This window comes from Protopterus annectens, chromosome 12.part0 (assembly GCF_019279795.1).
Source record: "Protopterus annectens isolate FY-2018-M chromosome 12.part0, PAN1.0, whole genome shotgun sequence".
NCBI lineage: Eukaryota > Metazoa > Chordata > Ceratodontiformes > Protopteridae > Protopterus > Protopterus annectens.
This window is the reverse complement of record NC_056746.1, coordinates 1412193523-1412214413: the sequence shown is the minus strand read 5'-3', so window position 1 is coordinate 1412214413 and position 20891 is coordinate 1412193523. Positions and strand designations below refer to the sequence as shown.

Genomic DNA, 20891 nt, shown 5'->3' with positions numbered 1-20891 from the left:
GAAACAGTTGCTCATGGGTGATCTGAGATCACAGCCTGAGAAACAAGTGACGATCATTACATCTGTTTATTTTCTGGCAATACACTTGATTCATAATACATAGATGGAGCAGCTAGAGCAGTGGGCTAAGGCATTGCAATCTGGCAGCAAGCCTGGCTGTGCGTCACTGACTTTACAGACCACTTCAAGGTGTCTTTCATCAGCACTCCCTTTGAAGCAAAATCCTTGTTTGGGCAAAATATCAAAGACAAGCTATGGCAATGTGAGCAAGACAGCAAAATGCTCACTGCTATTTTGGTGAAATTTCAACCCTGCAAGAGTCCTTTCAAAGAAATTAGAAAGGCACCAAAAACTTACAGTTTTGAAAGTTCAAACAGCCCCAGGACAGTTATCATTATGACAGATAATCTTGTGGTAGGGAGAATTTTTCCCTAGAAGCAGAGTTGACCTGCACCAGCAGTTGTTCAGGGGATCCTTTTGAATGGTTGCCCGACTGTCCCATTCTGGAGGCAGTTGGGAGATGACTTTTCCTGTATTTGCCTCTGTTGTTGGCCATCATGCAGACAAGTGGATGAGGGGAAAATATGTCCAGAGGCTACTGTGTATAATACCACAAAGCAGGATGTATACAACCTTTTACAAATAAAAAGCCATGCAATAGGTACCACCAGAACAGTGAGTGTCTGGATTTTACTCTTGATTCCTTTTGGTGCCCAGAAAGACTCAGGACATATGTCCAATTCTCAACCTAAGTTGATTGAATCAGTATGTGAAGGAGTCTTGATGCAGTCCATTCTTAAAGACAAGAGGCCGGATGTCCTGTTTGGATGTGCAGGATGTTTACCTATACATCACTATAGCAAAGCCATGTAGGGAATTCTTGCATTTCAGTTGGGAACCAGTCATTACCAGTTTTACATCCTGTTAGTTAATGCTGTTCTGGGTACAGAGCACTTCTTTTCTCCATTTTAGCTGTTCACAGAGGTAGTAAACTGACATTAGTGTGAAAAAAAGGGAAGACAAAGTAGTGTCACAAAACAGGCACTTGGACAAGAGGAATATTTAATTAATAATTGCATTATTCATTAAATATTACTATTGATGGGGTCCAAACTTTGTGAGTTTGTAATTTGTTTTATTGATTGATTTTTTTTTTTTTTTTTTTTCCATAGCACTATCGGCTTATTTCTGACTACTGCAGTCCACAAAATCATGTCATCATGGTGCTAAATGTGATTACATTAAGGACAGGGTGCATATGAGTAAAGTGCAGCATGAACACTAAAATAATTTATTCTGTTTTCTGTCTATTAAATTTATTTTTTGGGTTTGTGCTTTGAAGGACTTCAGGAATAGTACGCAGATGCTAAACAGCAAGCCCATTGCCTTCCGATTTCACCAGTTAAACTGGAGTTTAAACATGATCTTTAAGGGGATTCTCAGAGTCCAGTTATTATTCTCTTTCAGAAAAAAAATGTAACCAGTCAAGAAAATACAGTTCAAGGTTAAGTGGCAGGGAGATTGCTTAGTGGAGGGATATAAGCCGAAAAGGTGTTTGTAAACCTCTAGAGAAGGAGGAAAAAGCGCCAGTTTCAAGGCTGCATGCAACAGAGGCGAGTCACTGCCTAGCAGGGTAGGCAGAAATTAGTTGTTAAATAAGGTCTATAATTTCATAAATAGGAAGGTAAGTGAGCAAATTAGTTTGGTGGAGCAGTTGTTATCTTCTCTCAGACAGAATTCACATTTCTGTGGCTACCAGTGTGAAAATTTTTAGCCAGAGCTGTTCAGAAAACTTAGCAATGAGCCACTGAAAGAAATGTCATCTGTACAATCATTGTTTGACCGTTTTAAGGAGGGGATCCAGTACCAAAACTGCATGTGCCTTACTTGTTGGTTTTAACAAATTTCTTTTCTTTTTATGACAGCCACCCCCAGCAGAGACAATGGTCCAGGCTTTGGAACTGCTTTATGCCCTTGGAAGTGAGTCTTAATTTTTTAATGCTCCATTTTCTGCAGGAGTACTTTCTGAGAGAGTATTAAATCTGCTGTTAATGCATGTCAAGAACTACATTTTCTCATTGAAAGAAGTATTCTCAGGTGCAGTGCTACAGTCTGGTCCTGCTGTCTTCCCTTCAATGTAACATGCAAGTTTTTGATGATGTATCTGAGAGAACAGCCTTTCTTTGGAGCATTAGGCTGTAAAGAAATGTATTTACGGCAGAATCCTTGCATTAGTTCCAAACGGCTACATAAGAAAAAGAAAGGAATGTTAATGGCAACTGACATTTTAAAATGAGAGCGAGAGAGAAAGAGGGAGACTCTTGAGATCAAAAACAAGTTTGGTGCGAAAGGTATTATTATGAGAGAGACCCTTCTGGGAAGTAGAATGCACTGTAACTGTCAGTCTGATTTATTACTTTCTGAATCATTCGCAACTGCATTTAATTAAAGCTACAATGGATTCCTTTCAGAGGCACACAAGTCATGTATTCAATTGCTGTGCAAAGTTGTAGCTAATGTAGTTAGGACATGCTCTTGGATAGTGCTCCTTAGCAACCCTTTTTGTTCTTCCAACGTAAATTTGTGTGAATAACTTGTGTTGGGAGAATGGGAATCACAGAGCTGGATTTGCTGCTGCTAACTGATGTAATCTGTATAGACAAAAGCATGGAATAAGCCTCAAATGTCATATATGAAGCAAATTTACAATAGAATATTTATTTAAACCTGCAACAGTTATGTATTTTTAGTACTTGAGAGAGTGGCCTGCATTTGCATCCCTGATGAATGCCTTATCAGGAACCAGATAAGCATAACAGAAATCGTTATTGATAAGGGATTTATCAGGTGCATAAATGCAGATTTCTCTTCAATGACAATATTGTACTGGCTGTGGAATTTCACAGATGATCTGCATGTGGAAACAATAGCTTTGGTTCATAGGTGTGTATTAGTCTAACAACCAGTAGGCCCCTTATAAGCTTTCGGTGCCGACTCTTCCCCTCGGGGCCTCGGCGCAGATTAGCTCGGCTCTATCCTCTGGATCGGAGCCTGTGGCACCGGTACCAGTGAAGCTACCGTGTTCTTCGGATCCGGTGGAGTCCTCGGCCCGGGGTTGCGGTGCCTTCGACACCATGAGGAAGGTCTTGTCTGGTCAGACACTCACATCATCAGAGTCCACTTCTCCTTACCCGAAGGGACCGTGTTCTGCTTCTGCGCCCTCGATCCCCACCAAGTGTAGAGACCCAATGCCTCAGCCAGCCCCAGAGGGTGAACCCTGTTCCTCGGAAGCTTCACCAGATGCCCCCTCTGATGAAATTCCGAGGAAGAGATTGTACAATAGGAGGCACATTGATTGCCCACAGGAATCATTGACATTGGACACCAACCTGGATGAGTCAGAGGGGTCCCCACGGTCCTCCCCCGAGGATGTCTCATTCGCTGACATCTTAGAAATTTTAAAACAGAGGGGTGGCTGGCAGACACTTGCCCCCACTGAGGACAAGTCAGTGTTGCTGAAGGCATTTGGGGCTCAACCTTCCACTTCCTGGGTGACTCCACCCTTCGACGAGTTAATGGATTTAATAGCTCGAAGGGCGTGGGAGGCCCCTGATACCGTAGAACCAGTCCCACAGAGACCAAATATATTACTGCCCCCCCAAGATAAAGCTTACCTTACCAAGGGAGTCCCTGTCAATGCTATGGTGGTGGCGGCAGCCACCAAGAAGGAAATGTCCGAAGCATCTTCCTCTGTTCATCCTCCTAACAGGGATTCTAGGACTATGGACAGGTATGGGAAGCGGGTGTTTAGTTCAGCGACTTTTACCATGCGATCGCTGAACTACCTTACCCATTTTACGCGCCTTCAGAGAGATCTCATTAAGGAGTTGAGAGATATTCTCCAGGGTACCACAGATGCTGCTGTCTCAGACAAGGTGACAGCACAGCTTAACACCCTTACTTCAATAGTTAACTCGTCCATGAGGCTCATATCATATGCGGCCGAAGGTTCGAGTAGGGCGGCAGCCTCAGCGATTGCTCTGCGGAGACAACCTGGATGTGCCTGTGCTCCTTTGCGGAAGCCTTTAAGTCTTCCTTTACTAATGCCCCCTTTGATGGTGCCTCTTTGTTTGGGCCCACTAGGTGTGAGCAAGAGGGAAAGACCCTGTCTGCAGTAGGGGTCCTTTTTTTCCACTCCCTCTAGACTGTACCCCAAAGGGCAACGAGGCGGAAAAATGTGGTTCCGGAAGACTCAGGGATCTTTCCAGTCTGCACCTAGCGATACCCCCTCCAGAGGCAGAGGAGTGGGAAGAAATGGAAGATGCCGCCCAGGCGGCAGAGGGGGTCTGCAAAACCAGGGCGACAGGGATACCATCCCTGGGAAGCCCTTCCAGCACTCCTGAGTGGAGGCCCAGCTGTCCTGCTCTGGAGGCAGTTGGGGGTCGCTTGGCTTTATACCCAGAGGCCTGGCTAAATCTCACATCAGATTCCTGGGTAAAAAGCATAATAACCAGAGGATACGATATTCCCTTTCTAAACAAACCACCCACCCAAAAAAGATTCCCAGATGTTCCACCCGCTCTGCGGGATCAAGCAGCCATAGAAGTACAAAGGCTGTTAGAAAAAAGAGTCATCCAGCCAGTCCCGGCAGACCAAATAGGATCCGGAACTTACTCAAGGTTCTTTTTAGTTCCAAAGAAAACAGGGGACTAGAGGCCAGTACTGGACCTCAGCAGACTCAACACCTTCGTGAAGAAGGAAACATTCCGGATGGTCACGCTACAATTGATTCTTCCGTTTCTTCAAACAAATGATTGGATGTGCTCTATAGATCTCAAGGATGCGTACTACCACATAAAAATGGCCCTGCCATCCAGAGATCACCTGCACTTCCGACTGGGAGCCAGTCATTTTCAGTTTTGAGCTCTGCCCTTTGGCCTCACCTCAGCCCCCAGGGTGTTCACCAAGTGCATGGCAGTAGTGGCGTCAAACCTGAGACGACGGGGATTCCGAGTGTTTCCGTATCTGGACGACTGGCTCCTTACCGCCACCACCAAGCATCACCTAGTGCAAGCCAGGGACTATACAATCAACCTCTGTTCCAGCTTAGGAATAACAGTGAACTTCGAAAAATCTTCCTTGTCGCCCTCACAGCATATCTTATTCATAGGAGCGGAGTTAGATACTTCCGGAGCACGGATAAGACTTCCTCAGGCAAGAGTGTCAGCCCTGAGGGATCAGGTCTCTATTCTTCTTCAAAACAAAAAAGTCCCCGCGGTACAAGTCTTGAAAGTATTGGGCATGATGGCAGCTACCCTTATTTCAGTTCCCCTAGGGAGAATGCACATGAGGATCCTCCAGTGGCTCCTCTTTGCTCAGTGGTCGTTCCAACAGTTACCGTTGTTGCACAGAATCTTAATCACGGAAACTTGCAAGCGGGACCTCCGTTGGTGGATAAACAATCAGGAACTGACGATGGGGCATCAGTTTGCACTCCCTGCCCCCGTAGCCACAATAACCACGGACGCTTCCCTGATAGGGTGGGGAGGACTTTTTCAGGGGAGAACAGTCCAAGGAGAGTGGTCGAAAATAGAGTACAACCTGCACATCAATGTCCTGGATCTGAGAGGAGTGTTCCTGGCATTGCAACACTTTCACAACTCCTTACTTCTGGGAAGAGTGGCAGTTCAGATGGACAATATGTCAGTAGTCTGGTACATAAACAAACAGGGAGGAACCAGGTCTTACCCCTTATGCAGAGAGGCCCTGAGAATCTGGCAATGGGCTGTGTCCACCGGACGCTTTCTAATAGCAACGCACATCCCGGGAACATCCAACATCATAGCGGACAGGTTGAGCAGAGCCATCCTGTTACCTCACGAGTGGTCCCTCAAGAATCAAGTTGCAGAGGAGATCTTCCGCAGATGGGGCCAGCCTTGCTGCGATCTCTTTGCTTCCCCCTTGAATGCCAAATGCAGAAGCTACTTCGCCCTACTTCCCCCTCCGAGGGATGCCCCCAGGGACGCACTGGTACACGATTGGCCCCCGGGTCTCCTCTATGCCTTCCCTCCTATTCCATTAATTCCCAAATTTCTACAGAAAGCCAAAGGTCTGGGAAGGACGATCATCTTGATAGCACCATTTTGGCCTCGACAGATCTGGTTTCCCTTTCTTCAAGCTCACCAGATGGAGGAAGCTTTGGACTCTGGACCCAGTGCCAGACCTGCTGACCCACTCGTCAGGAGTTCCTCACCCATCTCTTCAGTCCCTCAAACTGACAGCTTGGCTGCTCCACTTCCCAACCTAGCCAGGTCGGACCTTTTATCCCCGGCAGTGCAGCACATTTTAGTTTCTTCCCACAAAGCTTCCACAAGAAAGCTGTATAGGAGCAAGTGGAAACGTTTTGCGTGTTGGGCCTCCAGACAGGATATAGACTTTAGTGGCCCCTAGTTACAAAATTTTAGAATTTCTCTCCACACTCTTTCATCAAGGGTCCTCGACGTCCACGATAAGAGTTCAACTAGCTGCCATATCAAATTTTCATGTGGGTGAAGGGGGAGCTACAGTTATGTCCCACAGACTTTGTAGAGCATTTATGAAGGGTACATTCCATCTCAGGCCACCCATACGAAGCCCGGTATTTCCCTGGAATTTGAATCTAATGCTGTCTCAACTTATGTTGGAACCCTTCGAGCCAGCTTCGACGTGTCCACTTAAGTATCTATCCTGGAAAACCCTGTTTCTGGTGACAATCACTTCAGCTCGCAGAATGTCGGAACTACAGGCATTGTCGATTAGACCTCCGTATGTAGTCTTTCACCCAGACAGGGTCACCTTGCGTACTAATCCATCCTTTCTGCTGAAAGTATGTTCAGTATTTCATATTAATCAATCCGTTGAGCTTCCCACTTTTTTCAGGAACCATTCTAATAAATTGGAATACATGTTACACAAATTGGACGTCCACAGACAGTTGAGATTTTATCTAGACAGAACCAAGGAATGTAGGCGATCAGATCAACTTTTTGTTTCCTTTGCGGAAAGTAAGAAAGGACTGGCAGTGACAAAATGCACGCTATCTAAGTGGCTGTCAGACTGTATAAATTTTGTGTATTCATCCTCCAAGCAGTCTCTTCTGTTCAAACCTAAAGCTCATTCTACCAGGGCTGTTTCCACTTCTCTGGCCCACGCCGATCGTTTACCGTTGGATACCATATGTGCGGCGGCTTCTTGGGCCAAACCTCATACGTTTATTACTCACTACAAAGTGGACAGGACCTCCAGGGACAGGGCTTCCTTTGGTTCTACGGTTCTCAGGAATGTTCTTCCGTGAGCCACCCAGGGTTGCGGTGCTAGGGACGCTACCCATGCGTAAGAACAAACGGCGAGATCGAACAATTTCACATAAAGAAGTTATGTTCTTACCGTAACGTTCCATGTAAATTGTTCATCTCGCCTTTGTTCTTACAATCCCTCCCTCCATCCCCCTCCACGTTCTGGAAGAACGGTTATGACTGGTGTCTGGTTACTTTCTTGGGGTTACCTGGCACTATCTGCTTCCTTTAGGTGTACTCATTACTGTATGCCTGTCTGTATATAATTTGAGTATTTCAATCTCGTGTGGATGAGAGAGTTGGCAAAGAGGTTAGTTATGTTATTGAAGTCTGGTTTCTTAGCAAAGTAGATCTGAGGGATAGCAGGGGATCATGGGATGGGAACTGGGCCTCGAGCTTCTCTTAGATGCAGAGCTTGCGATGTGGCCGACTCGGAGCCGAGGGTCGGCTCCAAACCCATGCGTAAGTACAAAGGCGAGATGAACAATTCACATGGAACATTATGGTAAGAACATAACTTCTTTTTACTCACAGTTCCACACCTCTCCATGTCTTGGATAAAAGATTTATGTTTGTAATAAAACATAAATCATATACATCTAATATTTGTTTCTTCTGGGGATTAGCAGGTGCATCTATGCAGCTCTGGCCTTTGCAGATATTTTTTTCATCTCTTGCAAATTCTTGCCTCCTTATAAAACCTTATGATATACTTGATGTGTTTTTATAGCTATTATTCTACAAACATCTGTTTCTCCTAAACATTGCAAACTGACTGTAAGCTACGTCTGTCACAGTATTTTCATCTCAACAACTAGTGTCACTACCATACAGTGGATGAACAGGAGATTTTTTTAAAACTGTCAGGTCTTGTTGTTTTGTCATTACGTATGCTGGCAAGTTCAGTATCTAGAACCTGATTATATTCTAATGCTCTGAATGTGTAAACTGTAAACCAGTGTCATTCTATTGGTACAGTGCACAACTTAGAATCTGATGTTGTTAGTTTTCATTTTGTCCTCAATTGTTGGGTTCAGGTCCGAACCTCAGATCCAATTTGGCCGTTACTAATGCTTGTGGTAACCAAAAAGCTTTCAAGCTTCTCCCTTACCCATAATGCACCAACCTATAACATACCTGAGATCTCATTTGCCACCTTTCTCAAAAAAATGTGGTCAGCCTTAGCTTTCAAGTTTCATTAAGGTAAGTGTATTTTTCTCTGTCTTTATATACGTATATATATGTATATATATATATATATATATATGTATATATAAATTAATCCCTTACCCTCTTAAGGAATTGTAATTCTTATTTGTCATTATTGGCAATCCGTTTTTCTTCTTTTCTGTCTATCATACACGCTAGTGTAGTTCTAATACCATTGTTGGTATTCTTTCTGTTTCGTATTTCTTCCTGTACCCTATATATATATTAAAAAATAAATAAATAAAAGGTGTAACTTATGTTTTTTTCCCCTATTGACACAAGTATTTCTGAGAAAGGACCTTCCAGTTTTAAAATGAATTTGAAATGTCAACACAAATTGCTTCTTTCAGACACTCATTCTCTTTGCGTCTGTTGTTTAGGACCGCAACAGCTTCAGGATTGTTCCGTTTGCAAGAACTTCATCCCAGGACTCTTGTAGATAGGAAAATTAAGCTTATCCTCAAAGGTTTATTGCTGTCTTCCTTTAGTGAAGCTGTCTGTGGGGTTAAGTACCCCAAAATTAAAGCTAAGGAGTCAATATCAAAGTCTCCCAAGCCTTCTACTTCTCAAGGAAGAGATTAAAATCCGATCCAAGAAGATCTCAAAACTTCTCCCCTTTGAATCTGAAGAAAAAAAAATAGTGGATCCTGCATCCTTGGATATGATTATTTCAGGTCTAGTAATTCCTCCAAGGACCAGGTATTCCCCTGCATATGATCCTGTGCCTTCCACAGTTCCCTCCCCTTTTTTGGAAAGAAACAGATCCAAGTCACCTCCTCTTGCTTCGTCTCATTCCTCCAGAACTTTGACTGAGGAAGATGTGGACAGAATGATGAGGAAGTTTCAGCACAGAGTAAGCATGTCAGCAGAGGAGTATGGCAGCCTGACAAGGAGCCAGTTGGCTATATGCCAGGCTAATGGACTGGTGCATGCCAACCTGATTAATGCAGACATGATTGTAGCTTTAGTCACAGCTGCATCACAGAACAGCAGCCAGGAGGACAATCAGACTGGCCTTGGAGATTTACAACTCTCAGAAAATGGACAGCTCAACCTTTTTGCAGAGGACTTAAAACTCTGTCTGGAGTTAAAGATACTTGACTTGGAGGCCAAGCGTTTGAAAATACAGGCAGCAGAGAGAGACTGAGACATCTAGAGACTGAGGAAAATGAGAAACTGCGATGTGTGAAGGCCGAGGAAAATGAGAAACTGTGACACATGGAAGCTGAAGAGAAGGAGAGGCAGAGGCAACATGAAAAGGAGATGCTGACTCTTCGCCAGAGTCATGGAGGAAATGGGGAAGGGAGTAACCGAACCCCAGAAGCAACAAACGTAATTAAATTTTGTCCACAATATACAGAGGAGGATAATTTTGATAGCTTCATTCATATGTTTGAAATGGTATGTAAACAGCATAATGTTGACCAAGGGCTCTGGGTACGGTTCCTGACCCCCTTACTACATGGTAAAGCTGTAACTGTAATTTCTAAACTGTCTGATACTGTTTCTTTAAATTATAACATTGTAAAGAACTTTCTTTTAGAATGTTTTAAGTTAATACCTGAAGCTTATAGGAAAAAGTTCTGTGTGCATAGACGCAAGGCAGATGAAAGTGTGTGTGAATCTGTTGCTGAACTTCACACTTATTATCATAGGTGGGTGAGTGGATGACAGGTCACCACTTTTGAAGGGCTGGCAGACCTTCTGGTGAGGGATTAAGCCCATAGCACTTTACCTGAGGACATGAGAATCTGGTTAGCTGATAGACAATGCACTACTGCAGATGAGTTTGAGAAGAAGGGATACTTATACCTATCAAACAGGGCACTTTCCTACAGCTCAGCAAAGCTTAGAGTCCTAGGCTGCATTCCAGAAGTGCACTTGTATCCAGTGCCACCCAGGCAAAGTTAAGTAACTTTGATTGCTAATTACACATAAGTTATTTTGAGAAATCACTACTGTTTCCTGCTTTTATTTGTGGATTTCACTGAATTTTTGAAAAAAAAATGTTCTTCCTCTCAATGTATATGCTGTAAAATTGTTCTGAAATTGCCTTCAGCAAGAGATTCCTAGCTAGCTGTTTAATTGGTTTCTGGTAGCATTGCACTTGTGGGTCTCTTCTGTGCTTTTACATTAAGATGACTGGGTTTATTCACCTTGTGGCAGGAGGTGCTTGCCTCATCTATCTCATTTGAAAAACACACAAAAAGACCTGGAGTGTAATAGTTTTACTGGCCAGAGGGCTCATTAGTAAGTTTTCTGTTTTTCCTGTGCTGCTATACATTTTGCCCATTTGTGTGGGTCAGCAGTTGTGCCCTGTACAATAGCAAACACTTAGATTGCAATTTTTTTCTGTAGAACAGTCCATAAAACTATACCCTGTAAAGTAGCAATACAGAGTAAATACCTTGTGTGCCAACAAGCTTAGAGCAGCTAGTTGGGCATTGAGTGGCAATGACTACAGATTTACTAGAATTCACTATTGTGTAAACATTAAAGTTACTAGAATTTAGTACTGTTTAGCATGATCTGCCCCAACAAATCACCCTTAGCCTTCTAACCCCAATACACCATCACCTTGTAGATCATCAATCGAAGGACTGGACAGTATGACTATGCAATTTCCTAACTTCTCTTTAGCCTGCTTGGTGGATATGGGCATCTTCAGACAATGTACCAGTTGCATCTTATTTATTGACAACCACTTAATCCCTAAAGAAGCAGACACAGTATGTGAGAGGTGTACTTACAAAATGACACTTAAGGTGAAAAGCTCGCAAACAAGCCCACATTTAGTTGTAGAAAATATGCATACAACACCAAACTCACATAGCACACAAAACACATATATAGTAACTGTGACAAACCGAAATGCTGCCCTCCCAGCTAATTGGAATTTTGTAAATAATTCTCTGTCATTTGTGAATATTGCTATGATTTATACAGAACTGTATGTTATGTACTAAACTTCAATAATGTAATCACAGCATACTGTCCTGGGACATAGAAGATTAACTTACAAAACTTCAAGAAAATAACTTGAAATTACATGATTTACAATATGCTAGAAAGGTTTGTTTCAATGCAGCAAGATGACAGGATGTCTAGAGCTAGAAGTTTTTTCTATTGTCTTGGAGAGAAGTAATTACTAAGTTTAAAACGCAAAGTGTTTTATTGCTTTATGACTTCCAGTTCTCAGCAAACATCTGAGAGATATGTATTTCTAGCACAGAGATGTTAGTTTATGTTGGCCGGGGAACTGAAAACAGGTGGCAAAGAGTGATGTCATCCAAGCTGACCCAGCAGTAATGTTTGACAGTAATTTAAGAACTCTCTGAGCGAGAGACTTTGTGCATTTTGTGTCTTGTCTTGGACCTAGCAAGAACCTCCACTCATCTGCATTTGCCTTGCTCTGTAAGTAAGTTATTTAGTGCTTAGTATCTTTTAGATATAGTTATGAATATAGTAAAGATTAGTTTAGATGTTTTCTGTATTTATTTGAGACTGTTCTGCAATGTTGTTTTAAAATATTTCCTGTAATTCTGAACTTTATAGTTACTGTGTTGATTGAGTATTGTCTTGTTGTTTTATTTATTATTAAATATATTTACACCTATTTTTGTGGCTGATATTTCTGAGACATATTTAAGCTCTTAGAGTACTTGCATATATATTTGATAACACTGTACAGGCCTCTTCTAAATAGCCTTGCAAGTCTTCGTAACACTTACCATTTAGATAATAATGAGAATACACAGCAAGATTTATCACCCTTTGGGAAGGACCTTAAAGTAGCTGATAAGGGGTTCTGGTGGCAGTGATAACTACCTTATAGTCTGGGCATAAAGAGACCATAGCTAGTAAACCTGTGCCAGCCTTTCCCAGGTGTGTGTTTGTGTATAAATCAAATCTGAAATGCTGTGTCAGCTACTTGGGGAGGGACACTAAGCACTGGTTGGATAGAGAGAGTGTTGGGAGGACTTAGATTGGAACCCTGGCTAAAGACTCAACTCTATAGCTGTGCCAGTGGGGAGTCTTTTTTGCGGTTCTGGAGAGAAAGAGGGAGAAACCAGCCCCAGACTGACTGTGATCTCTGTATGCTGTTAAGGGAAATTGTATTTTACTGTGTGTGTACTTGTCATCCTCCAATTGTGTATGTCCCTCACTGTTCCCAGTGGTGAGGATTGAGGCAGCTTGATTACTGGGCCAGTGCAGGGGAGTCAATATTAATTATCCCCCCCCCCGAAAACTCAAGCTAGTTTTTCAAGTGACCCTTGAGAAACGTTGCTTGAGAGGGCTGAGCCTATCTGGGAATACCTTAATCTATTCCCTGTCTTGACAGCCCATCTGCGGTGGCACTGCTAACCCCACTGTGGTGCAACGCTGACATATCATATGCTTGCAACCTTAGGCACCACCTTAGTAACTTGGCATTTTGCTGGCTGGTTCGATGTAGCCATGTTAAGGGATTGTGGTCTGTAACTACAGTGAATTTCCTTCTATACAGATAAGGCTGAAGTTTCTGCAGTGCCCACACTATGGCTACACATTCCTTTTCTACAGTTGCATAGCATTCCTCCCTAGGTTGGAGCCTATGACTGAGATTTATCACTGGGTGCTCTTCTCCCTCTGAGGAAACCTGGCTAAGTACAGCCCCCAACCCATGGTTTGAAGCATCCACCCACACAACAATTATTTGCTGTAACCTTTACTGGATAACACAGGGGATCCTCCCAAAGCTCATTTAAGTTTCTGGAAAGCCTGCTCACATACTGGGGTCCACACTACCTTATCTGGCCTGTTTTTCCTTGTCAGGTCTGTTTGGGGAGCAGCTATGGTACTATAACTGTGGGCAAACTTTCTGTAGTACAACTCAAAGCAAACTTGGTAACAACAAATCCAACCACGGAAAACTTGAGCAGTCCAAACACTGGAACTTAACGCTGTTCTTTTAGAAATTTGACAAGTTTATTGCACCAAAACAGTACACTAATACACTGAAAGAAGTTAACCTAGGTTTCGTCCTACATTCATGGACTTCATCAGAACAAGTAAGCCCAAACTCCCACTCCCTTTAAAAATACCTATGAATTAAACAATAATTCAGTTACATCATTAGTATTCATAACAACATTAAAAAGACATGATCCTTAAAAATGTTTTCAACTAGAACCATGTTTTTAACTATAAAATTCAAATAGTTATTGTAACAATTATACTTCACACAAATTTCATATTGTCTAAAACGAACCGTATATTTAGTTGGTCAACAAAGGGAATTTTAAAATAATAGTTATATTAATATATAAAAGCATGCTTAACATTCAAAATAATGTTTAAAAATATTAAAAATGATTAAATAAACCTTTTAAAAATAAACCTTTTAAAACTTAATCAAAGTTAATTATACTACAAGGGACCAGGTCTATACATGAACTTTATCCTAAAATATGTTTTAACTTTAACAAAGGGGAGATACTAATACCGTCATTAATGCCCAGATAGGTGGTGGCATCTAATCTTATTTGCCACTTCATTTCACTAATGTCCAAATGGACATCCAATACACATCCTTGAGCATCCTTAATAATTTGTTGTATCACACTAAATTTAAATTCATGTTTGGGATGCTGTCTAATATGTCTATACAGGGCATTAGTATTTTTCATATGTCTTATGTCTAAAACATGCTCACCTATCCTTTCTCTTAATGTTCGACAAGTTTTACCTATATAAAATGCTGGATATTGGTCACATCTAGCAATATATACAACATTCCTACTAAAACAATCAAAATGTCCCTTAATATAGATAACTTCATGTGCTACTACTATTTTATTTCCTGTGGTGGAGATATGCTACAAATACTACATCTTCCACACCTAAATTTTCCAACTGCCCTGCAAGACTCTACTCTATGAAGATAATTCCTTTCTAAAAGATTTTTAAAAGATCTATCTTTCCTATATACATTTATGGGTGGAGTTCTGATTTTGCTGGAAACATTCACATCCAACTTCAAAAGTTCCCAGATGTTCATCGTGCATACAGCTGCAGTAATCACAGATGGGGTTTCAGCCGTCAGGCGGTCCCTCGGTCGGCCGAATTCCAAAGTCTTGGTCCGGCGTCGGTGGTCGTCGCATACTCTTCTGACATCAGGAAGGCCAGAGTATATAAGACACAGCCGACGCCATGTTCTTCAGTTTTTTTTGCCGCGTGGTGCCCGAAGCAGAAGCAGTTCGCAAGTGCCGGTCGGCCAGCTCCTGAATTACGAAAATATTTGGAACCGAAGTCTTCACTAAAGCTAAGTACCCCGTTGGGGAAACTTTTCTTGCCTCAGACCGATGTCAGAAAAAGTTAATAATTGTATTTCTTGTGGGAAGCAAATACCGCATAAGGATTTCCATTCCCTTTGCATACCTTGTTTGGGCCCAGACCACGGCGTCTCGGGCTGTCTTTGGCGCTACCTTTAATAAACGACTATCAAGCGTCGGGCGGAGTTAAGCCCAACACTTTTTGGTAAAGCTTTTGACTATAAAATGTCTCGGACACTCCGACTACCGTTTTATCAAAAACGCAAGGAAAAGGACCGACACGAAGACCGCGGTCTCCACCGACACCACGAAACAGGCTACGTGGTCGGTTCTCCGTTCTCAGCGATGCCTTTGCAGTCCCTGACTACCGGCGACCTCCTTTGGCGTGTCTTCTGTACCGAGACTGCTGGGTCATCGCCCTTTCACAGACTACAAACGAAGCCCGGCTTATGTCGAACCTACTAATGTGGACAGATCCACCTCCACCCATGGTGTATTTAGGCCTTCATCTTCCTTTTCTATTAAGGCCTTCACTAAATCCAAAGCTGCCAGGCCTCACCCTAGGCCTGCTGCTCAAGGCCCATCTCCTGGACCCATGCCTAAGAAACAGATGCTTAAAATGGCTGAGGACCTAATAACTCTTATCAGAGGTTCCCAGCCCCCTCCTGACAAGAGACCCAGAGTGGAGGAAGAATCCCCCTCTTCAGATCAGGGCTCCATTCTATCAGAACATTCTGATGCAGAGGAACACTCTTACTCTCCTTTTGAGGATTCGGATGCAGAACAGTCCATTCCTTCTGTTTCCCCTGAGGATTTTTCTTTTGGGAAACCTTGCACACCTTGAGGGAACATTTCCATTGGGAAGGTCAAGACTTTTCAGATTCCAAGAAAAGACTTAGGGAATTCCTTTGGTTACCTCAGCACAGACCTCTGGCTATACCCCCTGTTTTGGAGGTACTGGATGATGTATATTCGGAGGCTTGTCTTAATCCTGATTCTCTGCCTCCTGCACCAGTAAAGCCTGATAGATATTACAGAGTACCCAGTTCTCACCAATTTCTCTACAAAGGCCATAATGCTGACCCTGAAACCATTTCACAAGGCCCTAAGGGAATTAAGGCCTCCACTGCCAAGAATCCACTTCCTGCAGAAAGGGAATCTAGATCTCTAGAAAGGTGGGGTAAGAAGGTATATACCTCGGCCAGCCTAGCCATGAGGGCCTTAAACTGCCAGTTTCATATGGTTAAATATCAACAGTTCCTGTTATCACAATTAAAAAACAAAATGTCTCAACCTGAACAACCAGATTTAAAAGAGTTACAGGATATGATGCATAGTCTTGAACAAGTGGGTAAACACACCTTACAATGTGGTTATGATGCCCTAGAGGCCTCCAGTAGAGCTGCTGCAGGATCAGTCATTCGCAGACATGCCTGGCTTAGGGAACAAAATTTGCCTGATCATGTGAAAGCTAAACTTCTTGATGCTCCTTTACAAAAGGATGTACTTTTTGGTACTAATGCTGAGGATATTCTACTAAAATGGAAGAAAAAGCCAAATCTATGCAGACTGTCAAAGCTTTCTTACAGGTCCAACCATCACGATTTAGCAGGAATTGGCCTTCAAAAAACTGGTCCTTTCCAGCCACTGACAAGCCCCAAAGAGGTAGATACAGGCACAAGGGGCAGAGGGCAATCACAAGGATCATATAGAGGCAGACAATGGCAATCTCCAGCACCAAGAGGTGGTGAAGACAGTGCACAACAATACAGGAAGCAAACCCAATGACTCCCTCATTTCCATGCCAAGCAAATCTCAGCTGGCAGCACCTTTGGGAGGAAAACTAGCATTATTTGCAAGCAATTGGCATATTGTCACAACAGACAAATGGATACTGGACATTATAAACAGAGGCTACAAATTTCAATTTCACGCTCTTCCGAAAATGAGAGGCATGCCAAACCTACCACAAAATCAAAGGGTAGAGGCACAACTACAAATTTCAAAGCTCCTAAACATGAGAGCTATACAAAAGGTACCTACGCACCAACAAGGTCAAGGTTTTTATTCAAGGCTCTTCCTGGTACCAAGAAAAGGAACCGACTGGAGACCCATTCTGGACTTATCCATCCTAAACACATTCCTGCTCGTACCAAAATTCAGGATGCTCACATTACAGCAACTTCTTCCCATGCTGGGCAAGGAGTTTTGGCTGGTAACATTGGACCTCAAGGAGGCATACCTGCATGTCCCAATCAGACAAAGCTGCAGAAGATACCTCAGATTTCTTGCAGGTTCAATCCACTATCAATTCTCTGCATTGCCCTTTGGCTTATCTACTGCTTCAGAGTATTCACAAAGTGCCTGGCATCAGTGATTGCCTATTGCAGACTTCAAGGGATACAAATTTACCCTTATCTGGACGACTGCCTGATCCAAGCGGACAGCAAACACATACTATTGGAACATCTGGCATATGTGACACGGTTACTGCTTTCTCTGGGATACACCATCAACAAGGAGAAATCAAGGCTAACACCATCTCAGAAAATAACCTTCCTGGGTGCCAGCTTGGACACAAACACCCAGATGGCATACCTTACGCCAGAAAAACAAGGGCAATTATCTCAGTACTTCAAAACACTAGCAAAAGTACCAGGCTTACTGCAAGGAAAATCCTGCAGGCTCTGGGATTCATGGCATCTTGCATTCTTCTAATCCCATGTGCAAAGCTGCATATGAGGAAACTTCAATGGTACCTAAAAAATCTATGGTCTCAACACAGTCACAGCTTGGAAGCAATTATACCAATAATTCCATGTCTACAAAAGGAATTTCTATGGTGGGCCCAAGCATGTCAAGTAAACACAGGCCTTCCTTTCTGCAAGCCTCAAGCAAAACAAGTCATAACCACAGACGCCTCAGATTACGCATGGAAGCACATGACCGGACAGGTGCATTCAGGGCAGATGGTCCCAAAAGGAAAAGCACCTTCACATCAATCAAAAGAAATGCTAGCAGTAATAAATGCAATTACAGCTTTCAAGGACTTCCTGCATCCAGGTCAATTACTGATAAGAACAGACAACACCACAGTAATGTGGTACATAAACAAACAAGGAGGAACACACTCATACCCCTTGTGCAGACTAGCCATGACTCTTTGGAACTTGGCTCTGGAAAGACAAATCGAACTTCAAGCACAGTACCTGCCAGGACTCGAAAACACACTGGCAGACACTCTGAGCAGGAATATGACAGATCCACACGAATGGAAACTGCATCCACAGGTGTTTCATGGAGATAATCTAAGCGTGGGGAGGCCAGACATAGATCTTTTTGCCTCCCACAGGAACCATCAAATGAAAAGGTTTTGTTCAAGGACCTTCCATCCAAAGGCCTGGAAAGTGGACGCCCTTTCATTCTGTTGGACAGCATGGACAGTTTATGCATTCCCACCTCTGCCTCTACTGCCCAAGGTACTCTTGAAAGCAAGAACAGACAAGCCGAGGATGATACTGATTGCTCCAGATTGGCCAAGGCAACACTGGTATCCACTCCTGAGAAGCTTAATGCGTACTCCTCCCTGGTCCCTGCCTCTAATACCTCTTCTGCTGACTCAGAACAACTACAAAACTCTTCACAGTCAGCTGAGAACACTCAACCTCGCTGCATGGAAAATTCCTTAACACATAACAGACCCTACTCTCCAAGGAGGTGCAGGATGTCATTTTGGAGGCCAGAAGACCATCTACAAGAAAAGCTTACTCCGCAAAATGGAAGCGGTTTTGCTGTTGGAATGAGAAAAGAGGCCAGAATCCTAGAAAATTGAACTTGCCTCAGGTTTTACAGTACCTGGCTGAACTACTGAACAGTGGGCTCTCTTTTTCTTCAATAAAAATTCATGCCTCAGCCATTTCTGTAGAATTCAACACGGATCCTCCTTTATTCTCTCACCCACTCTTACGACAGTTCCTCAGAGGCTAAGAATATAAGACCTCCAAGGAAGCAACCAATTCCAGCCTGGGACCTTAATTACATACTAGAAAAATTAACATTGCCTCCTTTTGAACCTGCTGCCTCAACAGATTTGCAGTATTTGTCCTGGAAAACTGCTTTCCTTCTGGCCATCACTTCAGCTCGTAGGGTTTCTGAACTACAGGCTCTCATGGCGGTGCAGCCCTTCCTCATCTTCCATCAGGACAGGGTTTCCCTTCGTACAAACCCATCCTTTATGCCAAAAGTGGTATCCAGGGTAGCCTTAAATCAAGCCATACACCTACCTACTTTTTATCCTAACCCTCAAAACAAAGGGGAAAGGCTGCTACACTCTTTAGACATCCATAGGCAGCTACGTTACTATTTGGACAGAACAAAGCCCTTCAGGAAATCAGAACAACTCTTTGTATCCTATGCCGTAGGGGCTCAAGGGAAACCAGTTACTAAACAGACCATTTCCAAGTGGATTGGCCACTGCATACGGTTTTGTTATTCCTATCATGGGAAACCTGTCCCTACTGGTATCAGATCTCACTCCACCAGGGCCACAGCCACCTCTACAGCCTTCCTCAGAGGTGTTCCTACTAAGGATATTTTGGAGGCAGCCACTTGGAGTTCTGTACATACCTTCACAAAGCACTACCACCTGCCCTTATATTCCAGAACAAGAGCAGGCTTTGCCACTGCTGTTTTGCAGGGCATTCTGGCTCAACCCAGTTCCTCATAATACCTACCACCCTATGCATAGCTTTGGGACTCTACCCATCTGTGATTACTGCAGCTGTATGCACGATGAACATAGTACAGTTTGTACCTACCATAAATGTAGATGTTCGAGTGCTAATACAGCTGCAGTACAGGTTTCCCTCCCTCCTTCCCCACTTGGTAAAGGCATAGGGCCTAACAACCTCTTCATACCACTTGACTGGGTTATCCTGCTATGTTTTATTTGCTTGCTTACACTGTTTTTGCTTTACCTTGCATTGCCTGCATATGCAGATAAGCTTTATTTATGTATTGCCTTCCCTTTGGGGGCACCTGACATCTGGGGCAAGAAAGACTGAAGAACATGGCGTCGGCTGTGTCTTATATACTCTGGCCTTCCTGACGTCAGAAGAGTATGCGACCACCGACGCCGGACCAAGACTTTGGAATTCGGCCGACCGAGGGACCGCCTGACGGCTGAAAACCCATCTGTGATTACTGCAGCTGTATTAGCACCCGAACATCTACATTTATGGTAGGTACAAAACTGTACTTTCCTTCGTATAACCTTAACCAGGAATTCTGTCTCTACGGAGTAAGTAGTAATAAAATACAATCTTTCCCTTCTTTCTTTACTTTTCTTTTTGCCAGTTCCCACATTAACTGCCTGTAAATCAATATCCCTGATTTCTTGTGTATTAACCTTTAATATAGGTTGATAAAATCCTTTGTCCCTTTTTACCATAATCTCCTCTTTTATAGTACTAACTAAAACAGCCGGATATCCTCTTCTTACAAACATTTCCATAATAAATTGTAATTCCTCCTTAAATCTCTGAAAATCATTGGTCATTCTGGCTGCCCTAACCATTTGGCCCTTAACAATAGCCTTTTTTTGATGGCTAGGGTGCCAGCTTTCTTTCTGTAGTACCCTGCTGTACCTAAGAATGTCCTCACCTGCTTTTTGATAGCAGGTGCAGGCCATGCCTGAATGGCTTCCACTTTGGTAGGTTTTGGCCTTATCTTACCACAGCCCACTCTTATTTCCCAGGTAAAAGACCTCTGCCATACCCACTTGACATTTGCTGGGCTTAGTGGTCAGCCATGCCGTCTGTAATCTGCCCAACACCTCCCTGACATGCTGAAGGTGCTCTTGCCAGGATTGGCTGTAGATGGCAGTATCATCTAGGTAAGCAAGAGTAAAATCCTCCTGCTCCTGCTAGGATACGAGCTACCAGCCTCTGGAAAGTCAGTGGGGCATTTTTCATCCCAAAGGGTATCTTCCTGAACTCATACAAGCCAAAAGGAGTCACAAAGGCTGTCCTCCCAG

At 43.2% G+C, this 20891-nt stretch overlaps 1 protein-coding gene across 1 annotated transcript in view; it reads left to right on the top strand.

The window, feature by feature from the left end:
• Positions 1–20891, top strand: part of DHX35 (DEAH-box helicase 35) — an 844978-nt gene that overhangs the window by 505616 nt on the left and 318471 nt on the right. Inside the window, exon 14 of the mRNA XM_044090458.1 lies at positions 1926–1980. Within this exon, the coding sequence (XP_043946393.1) occupies positions 1926–1980 (55 nt within the window). The remainder of the gene's footprint in view (positions 1–1925; positions 1981–20891) is intronic.